General features: G+C 43.0%; 1 protein-coding gene across 1 annotated transcript; it reads left to right on the top strand.

Moving 5' to 3' along the window:
* The first annotated feature begins 13,875 nt into the window (after nt 1–13,875).
* Nucleotides 13,876–14,808, top strand: LOC146009744 (olfactory receptor 5AR1-like). Its single transcript, XM_083150206.1, has one exon. It carries the CDS (start codon nt 13,876–13,878, stop codon nt 14,806–14,808), a length of 933 nt encoding a protein of 310 aa, XP_083006332.1.
* The last annotated feature ends 2,904 nt before the right edge of the window (nt 14,809–17,712 follow it).

The following is a 17,712-nucleotide window of genomic DNA, read 5'->3' as shown; positions in this document are numbered from 1 at the left end:
TTAAATCTCACCCAGTGTGTCTAACCACATGATATTGCTGACATGTCGTTCATTGAGACAGGAACATGGGGGCATCTCACATGCTTGCGCATACCATTACTGTGAATGGGGGGTCTCACACACACCCCCGTCCCTTTCTCTGCAAAATGGGCGCTTAGACGTACAGCTGTGGCGCACATGAGGGAGGAACTAACCTGGCTTCATCTGTATGTAAACGTCTTGCTGTAACTAAATTAGAACAACAGAGTTACTGTCTATTTCTCAGTAATCATTATTCACATTTTACACTGATTCACCGAAAATTAACTCATGCAAAAATTTAAAGAACTGGGGATAAATTTACTAAAGCTTCTGAAAATGAAAATTGGGCATGTTGCCATAGCAACCAATCAGCTTATGTCTATTATTTCTCTATTGCATCCTGGAAAATGATGTACAGAACTTGATTGGTTGCTATGGGCAATATCACTACTTCTCACTTTAAGAAGCTTTAGTAAATTTAGCCTCTGGTCTATGAACAGGGGCAGCAGCGTCACTGGTATACGGAGTCTAATCTGTTCCCCTATCACTGCAGCCAGTGTTCTGTCACTAGCCGTGCATCTTCCTCCACTCCTATTCTCCGCCCCCAGATGTCTCAGTCTTCGTTTCTGAATTTGTGCATGCAGCTGCTGCCTCTGCGCTGCCCCATCTGACTCTGTCTGTCCCTGGTTCATCGTGTGGCTTGGCCTCCTTATTTGTCAATGCAACTACTCAGCTGCTGGTCTCCAACTGAACTAAACTAGAGCCAGTGCTCGTGGGAACCAACCAAAACCTTGCCTAGGGCATTAAATTGGCTACCATTACCTTCCATAGTGGTCAGGGGAGGCAGAGTCTAATATACTACAGAGTTTTGACTATAAAATGATTAGAATAATGAAAACTGCATATTTATAAATTATAACTATCATATTTGTATTATTTGTATCATCTTTGTATTTAGCTAATCATTTTATAGCCAATAATCACCACCAAATCATGCGTGTGTCTACATCTGGCTCTCATACTAGCCAGTGCCTCCCTAGCCATTGACCTCACCCAGTGGTGGATTATACACGGGGTGACAGGGGTGGTTGCCCAGGGGCCCCCACACATCCTGCGCCCATACACCGGTCCCCCCCCCTCTCCTGGTACCTAGCCAGCGTGGGGATCCAGGCAGCGGGGTCCATGCAGTGCTGGGGAGGCAGCGGAGTCCCTACGGAGGATGGGAAGTCAGCAGCAGGGTCCCTGTGGCAGATGGGAACTTTTAGCGCTACTAGTTCCCATCTGCCACAGGCACCCCACTGCTGACTTCCCATAAGCTCCAGGGACCCTGTTGCCTCCCCAGAGCTGCATGGAACCCGCTGCCCAGATCCCCGCACTGGCCAGTGTGGAAAACATATTTGCACCTCAAACGCCATTGGCGTATTACGGTCGGCCTTTACGCAATACTCAGGCGCAGTCGCGTCTTATTAGCATAAATTCACGGACAAGGACGGACGTAATGCATTAATGGCTAAATCATAGTGATATTCCTTTTTGTATGTACATTTGTGTATTCCCCAAAGTATTGGAATATGATCGTCCATACTTTATATGTAGAAATGTTGTAATTGCCGCCACAGACGCAAGGTCAGTATGGTGATTGTAATGTGATCACAATACATGACCTTAGATATATTTTAACTGTGTAATCTAGTGAATCATTATGTGGGACACCAAGGACAAATCAATTCAAAACAGGTTTTTGCCTCATGGCCAGAAACAAAGGGAGTATTTAAAGGAAATGCATCATGAGAACAGGAAGATGCCCCTATGGACAGGAGGGCCAATAAAGAGAGGCCCAGTCTCTTTATTTTAGCCAATGCCAACCAAGATTGACTTCCCCGCCCCCTTACCTGCTCCCAAAAATATACTGTGTTTCTTAGGCTCTCTCTGATCTCACAGACACACCAAGAAGATGTGATCCAAGGAGGACTCTTTTCCCCTGTCTCTGTGGCGGTAATTGTATCCATGTGTGTATACTGGTGTTAGGATGGTGTTGGGCCTGCGTTCATTTACATGTATAATTGTTATAGTTGATGTAATCTGTGTATAGTCTAAACAGTATTGTGTAAGTACCATGTAAATATCTGTTACCCTTTTTGGACCATTTTCCCATATAATATACTATCTGTGATCTCAAATATAACCGTGTGTCTATGTGCATCTTTTCTTTATACTTATAATGGCATCTCAGATGCAAAAGAAAGGTTTATTATTATAAGTGTGGATAGCGATTATCGCTGAAAGATAACCGTCAGTAACCTGAAAGTTTATATTGTGTGGTATTTTTCAATATATATATTCTTAGGAGATTAGTCGTATTAGCAAGTGATTCACACGTATAGTCACATGTGGGGCCGCATTAGACATGCAGTATAGATTTATTTCTGGATAAGCATATAGTAATGTATATAGGTTTATTTCTTATCAAGCCAGTAAACAGGTTCAACATGTGGGGCACAATGTACAATGGATTCAAGAGCATCTATTCATATGCTAATGTGGTTTACAGCCCTCCAAAGTGTCTGTGAATAGGAGAGAAGTTAGGTAAATGCTTACATCACCATGGTAACCTTGTTGCTAAGGGTAACGGTATATGTATTATAAGGTAACGAATATAAAACCAAGAGAATATAGTGTAACAATAACTTTAGTCACCGGTTTGTTATCATAACGATTTTTACACCAGGTACCAGAGAAGAGGGGGAACCTGCCTCCATCCAGGGGGGCCGACCTGCCTCTGTACGGGGGGAGGGGGTGGCACAAACCATTTGTTGTCCAGGGCCCCCACAGACCTTAATCCGGCCCTGACTTCACTACACCTCACTCTTTAAGCTCTTTTCTGTATACTGTGTTGTGTGCTTATTTTTACTCCATATTGTGACAAGGCTGCAGACAGAAAACATACAGTAAGTAGGTATATAACCTGCCCCCTTTAACTTTTGTTGTACAAAAAAATAAGTATTCTGTCTATTGCAGTAGCAAACATATTATTTGAAATAGCTGACAATTATGTATTCCTTTCAGCTTCAGCCCAACTATCATTGTGATTCCAGAAATCTCTCTTTTTTTGGTTTTCTGTTGTCCATATACTGTATATATAAAATAGCTATGAAAGCACTATGAATACAAGTGTACAGTGTATAACTGTAGTATAGGAATTAATTTTTGTGCTATTATCCATTAGTAACTATGTGTAATGTGTGATGAAACTTTTTATTTTCACAGGGTTTTTTTTTCTGCATAAACATGATAACAGGTTGTAATAATGTGACAGAATTCACACTGCTGGGCCTGTCTGATGACCCGGAGTTACAGATCCCTGTCGGTGTATTACTTATATTTGCCTATTCTATTATATTATTAGGAAATGTCACCATCATTATTGTTTTTTCTGCTGATTCCCACCTGCACACCCCCATGTACATCTTCTTATTCAACCTTTCCATTATTGACATCACTTCCTCATCAAACATTCTGCATATACTATTTAATATGCTCTTCACAAAACATAATATTATTTCATTTGCAGTCTGTATAACCCAGATGTATATCTTTGCATCCCTTGTTGGTACTGAGCTAATCCTGCTGGCTGCCATGGCATATGACCGCTATGTGGCAATCTGTCATCCTCTTAATTACATTGTTCTAATGAGTATAAGAAACTGTGTCGGTCTCTCAATTGCTACTTGGGTTGTGGCTTTTTTGGACACAATTGGATACCCTGTCCTCATATCTAATTTGTGCTACTGTGAAGATCGTCCTATTGACCATTTCTTTTGTGATATATCCCCATTGCTGATGATCTCCTGCAGTGATATATCCAAGGTGGAAATGTTAAACTATATAGAAGGGGTACTACTGGGATTTTCTTCATTTCTGTTTATATTAGTTTCATATATATTTATTATCTCCAATGTTCTGAAGATAAAATCTACAGAAGGGAAACATAAAGCATTTTCCACCTGCACCTCCCATCTAACCTGTGTTATCATTTATTATGGAACTATGCTCTGTTTGCATATGAAGCCTACAACTAGTTATTTCCCAAAACTGGACAAGCTCCTTGCTCTGGGTTATGTAATTTTTGTGCCTATGCTGAATCCTTTTATTTACTGTCTGAAGAATAAAGAAGTAGCAAAGTCCTTAGTTGGTCTAAAGGATAAGCTCTTTATGGGCTAAGCTTTATAATTGTCTCTGTGATTTACATAGTTACTGCCAGCGGAGCATTTAGGGATGACGGCGCCCCTAGACACAACAATAACGCCGCCCCGCACCCTCTGTCTAATTGTATTATTTTTATTGATTTGATAATAGCCAATATAATGGATTTATTAAAAAAAGCCACTTACTGTGACATGTTCTTTTATTATGAATACATATTTACTAAGTAGGACAGTTTACAAGGGCAGTATCTGCTTGTCCTATCCATTTAAACTCTATTTAAGATGGAATATAGTACAGTATACTAAATATTTTGCAGTTATAGGTACATTTTGGGCTGACAGTGCCATCACAGGCATCCAAGTGCCGCCCCCAAACATGTGCCGCCCCTAGGCACGTGCCTAATGGAAAATTCGGTTCTGGTTACTGCCCTCCAGTGGTCAGCACAGATCTATCCCACAAATAGCTTGTCCCCCTTAGCTCTCTGTAGCTAGCCACTGGATTAAATGTCATTGTCACTAAATCCATTATTTATCCATTATGGCAGGATGATATTTACCTAAAAAATGTTTTGAAGAGTTATATCAAAACATTGGTGTATTTCTAAATATATGCAATCATTTTATATTCTGTTTTTTTTTTTTTTTTCATTTAGTAATGTTAATTTCTTCTCTACGTTTCATATACTGTAGTAGTGGTTCCAGTACACATCATTTGCCCAATAAACATGGAGTACATGGGTATAAGTAAAGTGGTGGGCCTGTGTCATCATCCAGAATGCAATGCTCTAGGGATGTCACAGTCTCCGGCCTAGCTCATATTAGTGCCAGTGTCCAATTGCCTATGTTTCAAGCACTACAGTGACACAATGCTCTGTAATATATGTGCTGAGAACAGGACTGTATACCTCCAAACTGTCCCAATTTTTGTGGGACACTGCCACTGAGACCACTCCCATTTTGACATGCAGTCATGCCGCTTTTCAGGCATCCTGATCCTCGAGTTTGGAAATGTTGGAGGTATAGGACTACATGGGCCCAGCTTTTTGTTTCCACGTTTTCTCAGGCTGTTTATGTTACAAGATTATGGATGGAGAGAATAATTGCAGGGTCATTGCCCGGAGAAATAGAACAGTGGGGGTTAAGTGATGAAAGGGGTTTTTATGGCTACTGTATAGGATGCAATTTTTAGTATGGTTCTGAAATCGCACCATATCACATGTTTTCAAATTGTGTGATTTTTTTAAAGAAATCGACTATTTAATGGGATGCAAATTAGTGGCTGAAAATGTGATATGCTGCAATGGGGTGCGATGTGGAGGAATTCTATGACCTGATAATGTGCGAATTTTTGAGCAACTGGAATGCGAGTTCTATGAGAACCTTTCCAAACAATAGGACACCCCACCTAGTCCCCTAGAATATGCATCACACACCCTATATAAAGGGGTCAGGCACCATTATGACCTTTCTAAGGTAGTAAAGAGAGCAGGATGGAGAGGATAGATGGAAAGAGAGAGAGAAAGCAGCAGTGACAGAGGCATCATGGTGCCAAAGAGGGCAGTGGTGGGGAGGAGGCAGGTGGAGCAGCCACAGCAGGAGGAGCAGGAGGAGGTTGCTACTGCAACCTGCTACAGCAGCACACAGGAGGAGCTGTTTGGAACACATCATGAGGAAGAGCTGGAGGAGGCAGACATCTCCGATATTGACTGGCAGGAGGAGGATGATGCTGCCCAGGATGAGGATGTTACAGAGGAGGAGGGTGAGGAGGAGGTGGATAGTGAGGGTGGCTCTACCAAAGGACGCACTCCTAGTAGGTTCCATGTGCATTTTTCATACAAAGAAAACTATTCCCTTGTCAGAACCATTGTGCCACATTTTAATCAATTCCTAGGCAAAGATAATCCGTGCACTAATATGGTGCCTAAGCGCCAAATGTGAGAGGACATTTCTGTTGCAGTTAATGCAGTTAGCAATCACAAATGTAAAGTCAGGAACGTTAAGAAGCGCTTTAACTACATCAAATGACTCCTCAAGGCCAAAGTGGCAACAGAGAAGAAGCAGGCCACTTACACAGATGGAGGAACACGTTTTGTAATTACATATACTATGAGGAGAAACTGAAGAGAGTGATCCCACCAGAGGTCCTTCCCGGCCTACACATTGCTGACACAGATAGACCGGAATCACCACCACAAGCTGATAAATGTTGTCATATTTACACAAACAACTAAGCATTCTAATGTAAAAATAATGTTATGGTGTGTTGGTATGTTTTCTTCAATACACTGTAGTGCTGCTGCGGCACTACACTTCCCGGTAAGATGGCCTCCTGTAAAGATAAGGTTGAAAATAGAATTTTTGTGGCCATGCTGGTTCATGTAGTTCCACAACTGCTATTATTGTAAAAAAAAAACATTACATACTATTGTAAATGTTATAAACAGCAATATTTTATAAGATATTTGTAACACCATCAATAAGAAACATCACTAGGTTTTTTTTATAGAGTAAGGGTGCATACACACTGTACAATTTTGACCAATTTGGTTGAAAGACATTTCCATTGAACCCAGTGTCCTGGACTAAAGATGTTGACGAAAGATATTGATGACAGACGAAAGAAGAAAGATCTAGCTACAGTTTATAGGCTCTTTTTGAAAGATATTCAAATTGAGCTGCATGCACAGTTGACGAACAATCTTGATGAACAACTGGCGGGTATGCGCATCATCATTCATCGTTTGTTTGTTGACAATATCTTTTGTCAACATCTTTCGTCCAGGACACTGGGTTCAATGGAAATGCCTTTCAACCAAATTGTTCCAAAAATTGTACAGTGTGTATGCACCTTAAGATTTTTTTACCAAAAAAAAAAAAAAAACATTGTAATGATGGTTTTCAATTTTTTTTAGTTTCCAAAGTTTTGAGGGATATCACAGATTAATGTCGGGCCATGTAGTTAATTAGTTCTGATCAATTTACAAATCTGATGATGCATGCTGGTTACAAATGTCCATAATATAAAGCATTTAAACAGTGTCCACATCTCAGAGTCAGAAGGGGTTCTGCTCCACAGACTGCACAGCGTGTAAGAGTGGATGCACAATCTGCTGGTGAGTTATTCCTGTAAAAATGTACAAAAACACTATTAGCATGTAGCCATGAATGTAAAACTTAGGATAAAGTATAGGATAGCCAAAAAAACACACCCCGACAGTCCTTTGCATAAACAATATCATTCAAGCAGGTAATTCTTAGAAGACAAGACAAGGTTCAGGCAATTTGGATTTTAAGAATAAGAAGAAGATGTACCTGAAGATTGAAGATCAAATGATTGGATGATTGTAGATTGAATGATTGGAGATTGGATGATTGGAGATTGGATGATTGAAGATTGGATGATTGGAGATTGGATGATTGGAGATTGGATGATTGGAGATTGGAACAAGGTTCAGAATCAGAATCAGACCAGAAGGGTATTGTGATGAGCCAGGGAAGATCCAGGAAGGAAGACAAGTGGAGAGTGTAGCATACCAGAGACAGCAGTGATGGGGTCAGAGGCCAGCAGTGTGCATAGGCACTAGGATAGCCGGAACTTCCCCATGCTTGCAGGCTGAAGAAACACTTTGCACTGACCCAGATTGCCTTAGGCAGTTCCCCTTTATAGCAAGGGAAGGACTGCCATAGGCTGACTGGAAATAATGGGAGGAGAAGGCCTGATCTGGCCAACCACTGCTTTTGCCCTCAAGCAAGATGACAACACCGTACTCCGGTGCCGGCCTCCTGACAGCCAGACCGCCACGCCTCCATTTGAATCCATGCTGCCGCTCACAGTGGCACAACGCCACCACCGCCGTCCCGACCAGGACCCCAGCGGACACACGCCAGCCGCCGGTGCGCACGGACGGGTGAGTACTGTACCCGCCATGTGATGCCACGGTGGCGTGTGACAGTGTGACTCTCTGATCCACTGTGTATTCCCAGTGAGTTCACATCAGTGTCATACTCTGCTCCACTTTGTGTCACCATTGAGTGTGCATCAGTGTCATTCTCCGCTCTGCTGTGTGTTCCCAGTGATTATACATCAATGTCAACTTTCGCTCCATTGCATATCCCCAGAGTATGTACATCAGTGTTACCTTCTACTCCAGTGTGTCCCCAGTGAGTGTACATCAGTGTGATCCTCTGCTCCAGTTAATGCCCCAAGTCATTGTATGTCAGTGTCACCCTCAGCTTCACTGTTTGTCCCCAGTAAGTGCGTCAATGTGACCCTCTGCTCCAGTCTTTGTGTCCAGTGAGTGTATGTCAGTGTCATCCTCCGCTCCACTTGGTGTCCCCAGTGAGTATACTTCAATGTCACCCTCCGCTCCAGTGCGTTTCCCCCGTGAATGTATGTCAGTGTTACCCTCAGCTCCACTGTGTGTCCTCAGTAATTCAGACCTGATCGCTGGGCTGCAAGATTTTGGAGCCCAGCTATCAGGCAAACACCGCCTGCCACTGCATCCACAATCCCACTCCCTCGAATGAGATCACAGCCATGCCTAAGTGGGCAAAAACATTAAAATCCACTCACCATGGAATGGTTTTCCACTTTGGTCACAGCAGCGAGTAAGTAGTGCCTTACTTAGCACTGCGATGGCCGTTAGGAGAAGGAAGCCACTGATGACGTCAGTGGCCATCTCTCCCAACGGACAGGGAACACCTTCATTTTCCGGGACATTCCCGGAAAACACTGTGTTCCTGCACCCAAATGCAATATTAAAATAAATAAATTGTATATGTGTCAGTTATATGGTGAAGGATAAGATTCACTTCTGGTTGGTGACATAGTTTATGATTGGGAGCCACCAGCACTGGTTTTAAATTGGTCCTGGACCATCAATCCAAGGCCCCCCTGAGAGTGCCCCAAGCCATGCAAGGTTTTAGCTTCATTACAAATTGTTTAAAAGTTATGCACCAGTTGTGCATTCAATGGAGGTCACCACACCCACAGCACAGGCCACACCTAAGGGCATAAACCACACACCCACAGTTGTGTTCAAAAACCCCACATGAGTCATTCTGCCGCAGCAATTGTCACACACCCCGCCTAGAGTGGCACCCAATAGGCCATTAGTAAATGTCAGCTCAAGGCCCATGTGGACATTAATCTAGGACGTGCTCGGGCCTCTGATCTAGTACTTGATTAATGAAAACATCCTTATAATTTTCTATGTGGTTGTCTGGCTTATTAATCTGCCAAAGCAGTGCCGCTAGATGGGTCATGTTTGAAGTTGATTTTCCACAAGTTTGTGCCGCCCTCTGCTATAATTTAGCTTAGTCAGCCATCTAGCGTGGTGCCACCCTCTTGGCCTAATCTGGATAAAAATAATATTGTGAGCTGTTAAGTGGTCAAACTTGTTTGGAAATGATTGGTACAGAGGTTAATACTGTAGGACCAAGACAGGTCAAAATTACATGATTTAGCAGCTTTTCTTACTTTTTGAAAAAATACAGATCCAAAGCTAAAATATGTGTGGGTGGTTCTGTCCAAATTAGTATCAAAATCAAAATAAAGAATGTAATACAAATTCAAAACAAAAACATGAGGGTCGGTGGACATCTCTAATTATAATGTAGCAGAAGAGTACACTATAGTAGATGCCTTCAATATTGCAACTACTTCATGTAAATAATCCTCCTATCTAATACATTTGCAAAGTTAATAATCATTGAGTTGAGAAAACTTGTTCTCTCCAACTTAAAAAAGAAAACTTCTCACAAGCTCTGTAGAGTCCCTGAGGCACAAAACATCCCATGATATAACAGTGGAAGCCAAAGTTACTGTTCATATGCTGTGACCAAGCCAGCATCTCTCGGCACTGGATAAAGCAGATAACACAGATTAGATGTTGGCATAATTGGGTAGGTAAATATATGGAAATAAACTTATAATGAGACTTGGAGACAGTATATGTTTTCTTTTTTCCTGCAACTTTTTTCTTTGTAATGAAAAACATTTAAGCTAAATACTTTTTTTTAGCTCATTTAAAGCATATTAGTAATATATGCTTCTCTCTTTCTTAAATTCCGTCCTCAGGATCTTTGACAGTTCATAATTTCCATACCACCTGTTGATCAGTACAATGTGCAGCAACTAAGTGATCTAGGAAATGTGAACTAGGGACCCTGAGGACTGAGTCTGAGAAACACTGATATCGGGTTTTTTTTTCCTGTCTATTGAATGGAATATATGCTTGCTGATAGTGCAATTGTATATAGGTTTCTTTTTTAGTTTTGTGTTTTGCACCTGTTTTGAATGTCATTGTAAGAATGAGTAATAACACCAGCAAACATTTAATGCTACAGGTTGAGTCTGCCATATCTGAAATGCTGAAGGCCAGAAGTATTTTGAATTGCTATTTTTTTTGTAGTTTGGAAAATATGCATTACATAATGAGATACATACAGTAACTTGATAATGGGATCCAAGTCAAAATGCAAAATACATTTCTGTTTCATATACACCTTATACACATAGTCAGAAGGTAATTTGTAATTGTATGCAATATTTTATAATTCTGTGCATTAAACAAAGTTTGTGTACATTGAACTATTAGAAAGATTTGGGGTTGTTAGAATATTTTGTTTATCATATTTTCATATATGGCAGACTCAACCTACAGTATAATATCATCTTTAGTCACTAACATATAGAAGAAGTGTTCTAACCACATAAGATATTGCTGACACAAACTGGGATATTCTATTATCCCCGATAAAACATTGGGTGTGAAAACTTTAAATATTTTACAATTTTCCAGATGTTTTACTGATGTTTTTTATTTGGCTATCCATTATGGATTGCCTGATAAAAGCATGCAATCTCAGGAATACAAACAGGATCAGTGACAATTGGGTGTTTTTGCCCAATTTCGAGGGCTGACGTCCAGGCTCCACAGCCCTAGTGCTAGTAGCAGATTCAGTGGTGAGACACTTTAAAATAAGAACATTAACATCGTTCAAATTTAATGTAAACCATTTTTGAATAATAATTTAAAAAATTTGAATTAATTTTAACATTTAAATCAGACTGTTTGAAATGCAAAAAAAAAAATTGGACTGCAAAAGGTTAAAGCAATTCAAAATACTGACTGGATATAATGCTGTCCGTGGACGGCGGCCGAGCGGGATGCTGGCCATTCTCTGATGTGTTTTTAAAACGGCAAACACTTATAAGGCAAAACCATACCTTGTAAGTGATTGCTCCTTTAAAAAAGTGTCCGAGTTTGGCCGGCATCTCACTAACCCACCGGAAATGAGCAGCATTACATACCACCCTACATATCTAAGTAAATATTGCATTGACACTTTCCAATAGTGATTTGGTTATTGTTCGATTACTAAACACCGAACGCAATCCCATAATTAACTCTTTATGATAAATTATAGAAGTATTGTATAATTATGTAAATGTTTTGCTGTAACTAAATTAGAACAACAGTTACTGTCTATCCCTATGTAATCATTATTCACATTTTAAACTGATTCACCAAAAATAAATTCATGAAATAATTTAAAGAACTGGGGATGCATTTACTAAAGCTTCTAAAAATGAAAAGTGGGCATGTTGCCCATAGCAACCAATCAGCTTCTACAGTATCTATAATTTCTCTATTGTATCCTGGAACATGATATACAGAATATGATTGGTTGCTATGGGCAACATCACCACTTTTCAGTTTTAGAAGCGAAATATCGTTTGTGTATTATTCATATAATCTTTGTATTTAGCTTACCATTTTATAGCCAACAATCACCACCAAATTGTGTATGTATGTGTGTGTGTTTGTGTGCGTGCACACTTGTATTTCTAACCTTAGAGGGGCATAGATCAGACAGCACTCCAACACTGGTGAGACATCCAACATTGTGGGTCCCCATGAGTCAGACATCTGGAGGCAAGAGTGTACACATGGTCTCAACTACCCAGCATCAATATCAGGCATGTCACAGAGAATACCGTTTTCCAGACCATATTGTGTGTATGTGTGTGCAATGCAGATTAGGGGCCAGATGTATCAAGCTTCACAAAGGGAAAAAATGGAGAGTGATAAACAATCAGCCAATCAGCTCCTACCTGTCATTTTTCAAACCCAGTCTGTAACATGACCGGTAGGACTTGATTGGCTGGCTGTTTATCACTCTCCATTTTATCACTTTGTTAAGCTTGATACATCTGGCCCTGGGTGTTAAAGCATCAACATTTTTTGGGGGGCCAAGTAGTTGTGCCCAGTGGCATACCCTCCAACATGACCCATTCCATTAGCATACCCTCCAACATGACCCATTCCATTAGGTACAAAATGCTCTGTTCCTGGACTTCCCTACCAGTGGCAGTTACAGATGTGAGCCTGCAGCACAGTCCAATATTCAAAAAGGGGAGCCACACCAGCTGCCATCCCAAACATCACTGAGAGTTGATGTGACCCCCCCTCTTTGAATATTGGACTGTGCTGCAGGCTCACATCTGTAACTGTCACTGGCAGGGAAGTCCAGGAACAGAGCATTTTGTACCTAATGGGATGGGTCATGTTGGAGGGTATGCATTAGGTACAAAATGCTCTGTTCCTGGACTTCCCTGCCAGTGGCAGTTACAGAGGTGGGGCTGCAGCACAGTCCAATATTGAAAGAGGGGAGTCACATCACCTGTCAATGAGTCCAGGACAGTGATGTTTGGGGTAGCAGCAGGTGTGGCTCCCCTTTTTGAATATTGGACTGTGCTGCAGGCTCACATCTGTAACTGCCACTGGCAGGGAAGTCCAGAAACAGAGAATTTTGTACCTAATGGAATGGGTCATGTTGGAGGGTATGCAGTGGTTGCTGGGGGTGCCCTCTGATGTCGCCCTGTTCTCCCATTGGCTGCATTGAGGACCCTTCCCAGAATTTTTCTTACATGTGCTGCAGTTCCCATCGTCAACTGTGTGTGTGTGATTTGCATGCAATGCGATTTAGCAACCCCCCACTATCCACGCCAGTCTGAAGTGTGGCGAGCGCAGAGGTACGCGTTCTCCCAACCTGTTCACACCCCCACTATCCACGTTGATTTTATAAAGTGTGACGAGCGCAGTGAGTTACCGCGGCCGAAGCGCAGCGAACCCCACTAGGGGATGCATAAAACTAGCAATATGCGTGGCGAGCGAAGCGAGTCCAGCACGGGAACGCACATTACTTGATGTGCATTACGTGTATTACTCGATGTGTATTCCGCATCCCCTCGCCACGCTTCTGGCTCGTTTTCTATGTCCCCTCATGGAGCTCGCTGCGCTCGCCACACTTTATACAATCAACTCCACACCAACGTGATATGAACAGGTCAGGAGGAGGCATACTGCGTCCCCTACGCTCGCCACGCTTCGGGCTGACGTGGATAGTGGGGGGTTCTAAATCACATGCAAATCGTATGAAAATCGTATGCGATTTGCATACGATGCGATCCATGGGCAGTGCCACCGTGAAACTACACAAGTACCGTATATTTAAAATAGCTATGGAAGCAGTATGAATACAAGTGTACATTGTATAACTGTAGTATAGGAATTAATTTTGTGCTACCAACCATTAGTAACTATGAAACTATTTTTTTCACAGGGTTTTGTATTGAATAAATATGACAACAGGTTGTAAAAATGTGACAGAATTCGCACTGCTGGGCCTGTCTGATGACCCGGAGTTACAGATCCCAGTCGGTGTATTACTTATATTTGCCTATTCCATGATATTATTAGGAAATGTCACCATCATTTCTGTTTTTTCTGCTGATTCCCATCTGCACACCCCCATGTACATCTTCTTATTCAACCTGTCCATCATTGACATCACTTCCTCATCAAACATTTTGCCTATACTATTTAATATGCTCTTCACAAAACATAATATTATTTCATTTGCAGGATGTATAACCCAGATGTATATATTTGCGTCCCTGGTTGGTACTGAGCTAATCCTACTGGCTGCCATGGCATATGACCGATATGTGGCAATCTGTCATCCTCTTAATTACATTGTTCTAATGAGTATAAGAAACTGTGTTGTGTTCTCCATTGCTTCTTGGGCTGGTGGATTTTTGGACACAATTGGACACGCTGTCCTTATATCTAATATGTCCTTTTGGTCAGGGCATCCTATTGATCATTTCTTTTGTGATGTATCCCCATTGCTGATGATTGCCTGTAGTGATATATCCATGGTGGAAATGTTGAACTATATAGAAGGGGCTCTGCTTGGACTTTCTTCATTTCTGCTTATATTAGTTTCATACACATATATTATCTCCAATATTCTGAAGATAAAATCTGCAGAAGGGAAACATAAAGCATTTTCCACCTGCTCCTCCCATCTAACCTGTGTCATAATTTATTATGGGACTATAATCTGTTTGCATATGAAACCTACATCCAGTTATTTCCCAAAACTGGACAAGATCTTTGCTCTGGGTTATGTTGTGTTGGTGCCTATGCTCAATCCTTTTATTTACTGTCTGAAGAATAAAGAAGTAGCAAAGTCATTAGTCAGTCTTAAAGCTAAGTTCTTTATAGGCTAATCTTTATAGCCTTGTTTTAGGTAACAACATGTTTGGGACAATATATATATATATATATATATATATATATATATATATATATATATATTAAAGTTGTTTAACAGGATGGCACTCAGTATGGAAGTAACAGATCTTCGGTGCCAGGAACTTAATTAGGCAATAGAGAGCACTTACCCCCTTCCTTTGCAGGCGAGGATGGAACCGGCACACGAATTTAAAGGTGAAGAAAAAATGTAGTTTATTGTACAAGCATAATTTCAGAGGTGACGAAAACCACTAGGAAGTGGTTGAAACGGCTGTTAGGTTACAGCTGACTGTTTGTGCAAAATTATGCTTGTACAATAAACTACATTTTTTCTTCACCTTTAAATTCGTGTGCCGGTTCCATCCTCGCCTGCAAAGGAAGGGGGTAAGTGCTCTCTCTTTCTCCGATATACCACTGTTCTTATATGCTTTGCATAAGTAAAGTATTTTTTGTGTTTGCTTTTTGTGGTAAACGCGTCCCTTCGCGGGCTTAAACATGTATTTATTACACATGTATTGCAAGATAATGGATTCACACACCTGTGCCTGGCGCACACGCCCAGTGGGGCTGGGCTACAGCACACAGGTGAGTGAAAGCACGTATCACGATGGGTGGGAGGGCCCACCTCCCCACCCATGTGACATACACCTGGGGCTATTTAAATGGTTTTGATCTGTATGTATGTTGAGCTTGACGAAAATGCACATGCATTGAAACGTTGCTTGTCTGCAAATAATTTTTTTGGGATTACTACGATGTCTGGAGTGCTACGTCCACACCCGCCACAGTATATATATAAATATATATATATCGGTACTCTTTACCTAGCACGGCGCCCATCGCGGGCATCGCGGCCATCGCATGCACTAAAAAACGGGTGTGACGCGATGCCCGCGATGCCCGCGATTTCCCATAGGGAACAATGTTAAAAGTGTGATTGGATGCGATTTTACTGTTCAATGCCTCAATGCTCGCGATTTTTCCATAGGAAACAATGTTAAATGGGCCACAGAGCCCAAATAGTCCCCCTGAAGTCTGAAATGGCCCCCACAATTGTTAACGCCACCCCACGATCAACGTGAACCCGAAGCGTGGCGAGCGTAGCGAGCCCGCGAGGGGCGGCGGTACGCGTCCTCTGACCTTTTCATACCCCCACTATCCACGTCAGCGTGGAGTTGAGAATAGAATAGTGTGGCGAGCGCAGCGAGCCACCGAGCCCGAAGCGTGGCGTGCGCAGCGAGCCCCGCCAGGGGACGCGGATACCTTCACAGGTAAACGCGTCCCTTCGCGGGCTTAACAGGTATCCGCGTCCCCTCGCGGGGCTCGCTGCGCTCGCCACGCTTCGGGCTCGGTGGCTCACTGCGCTCGCCACACTATTCTATTCTCATCTCCACGCCGACGTGGATAGTGGGGGTATGAAAAGGTCGGAGGACGCGTACCGCCGCCCCTCGCGGGCTCGCTGTGCTCGCTGCGCTCGCCACGCTTCGGGTTCACGTTGATCGTGGGGTGGCGTTAACAATTGTGGGGGCCATTTCAGACTTCAGGGGGACTATTAGGGCTCTGTGGCCCATTTAACATTGTTTCCTATGGAAAAATCGCGGGCATTGAGGTATTGAACACTAAAATCGCGTCCAATCACACTTTTAACATTGATCCCTATGGGAAATCGCGGGCATCGCGTTGCACCCGTTTTTTTAGTGCATGCGATGGCCGCGATGCCCGTGATTTTTTACCCCCGATGACCGCGATGGACATCGTGGGCGCCGTGCTAGGTAAAGAGTACCTATATATATATATATATATATATATATATATATATATATATATATATATATATGCAACATCAAATTCAATAAATCTTTTTCAATGGGCCTCTGTGATTTTTTAATGAACATGTAAATCAGGGGCGTTTTAAGAGAGGAGAAGGCCTCACTGCAGCCTCCTCTGGGCAGGATATACTAAGGGAAAAATGCGGTAAACCCCCCATTTTCTGGGGTTTTACCGCATTTTCAAATGTACTAAGACCCAGCCGCCCGTCTTCTCTGGGCAGGGCCTATGGGCTTCTATCGCCGCCCGCTGCAGACGCCGACCCCACTAGTCCCGTCCCATCCTCCGTCAAACTCCTCCTCCCCCTAGCAGCGTGTCAAATCCGGAGGTCATTCCGGCTGCAGGGGGGAGTAGGAGGTGCCTGGAATAGCTGATGAAGCCAGGGATGTGACTAGGGATGCCAATCCCGGGGCATTTTTTCAATCCCGGGATTGAAAAATGCTCAATCCCGGGATTCACAGGATCCCGGGATTGGCATCCCCACCAAAAAAAAACATTGTTAGCATAGGACCCACCCCGGCCGACCCGCACATCTACTTACATTAGGGTGCGGGCGGGCGGGCGGGCGGCCGGGAGTGGGTTTGGAGGTGCACGGTGCCTCCCGGCAAGTGCACCTCCATAGAAGACAGCAGGCGGGCGGAGGCAGGCAGGCGGGCAGCGGAGAAGAGGCGGGCAGGCGGAGGCGGGCAGGCGGGCGGAGTCAGGCCGGCATGCTGGCGGGCGGCGGAGAAGAGGCGGGTAGGCGGGCAGGCGGTCACTGGTGATGTGTGGCCTGCGCAGCGTGACCTCTACTGTCACGCTACGCTGGCCGCACGCCGGGTCAGGTTACGGGAACAGCCGGGCAGCGTCTGAGCGAGTGCTCAGACGCTGCCCGGCATTAGACCGGACTTTTTTAGGCCAAATCCCGGGATCCCGCCGATCCCGATCCCGGGATTGGCCACACTAGATGTGACAGAGACAGGGCTGCCACCAGAAATAGTGGGGCCCACGACTGACAGAAATAGTGGGGCCCGCCCTCCTTGAAAAAAATAAAAATAAAATAATATACACAC

Source organism: Crinia signifera, chromosome 6 (assembly GCF_055691185.1).
Source record: "Crinia signifera chromosome 6, ASM5569118v1, whole genome shotgun sequence".
Classification (NCBI taxonomy): domain Eukaryota; kingdom Metazoa; phylum Chordata; class Amphibia; order Anura; family Myobatrachidae; genus Crinia; species Crinia signifera.
This window is presented reverse-complemented; position numbering and strand designations above follow the sequence as displayed.

Excerpts from the sequence above, each read along its gene's own strand:
- LOC146009744 (XM_083150206.1), top strand. The coding sequence starts at position 13,876 with ATGACAACAGGTTGTAAAAATGTGACAGAATTCGCACTGCTGGGCCTG.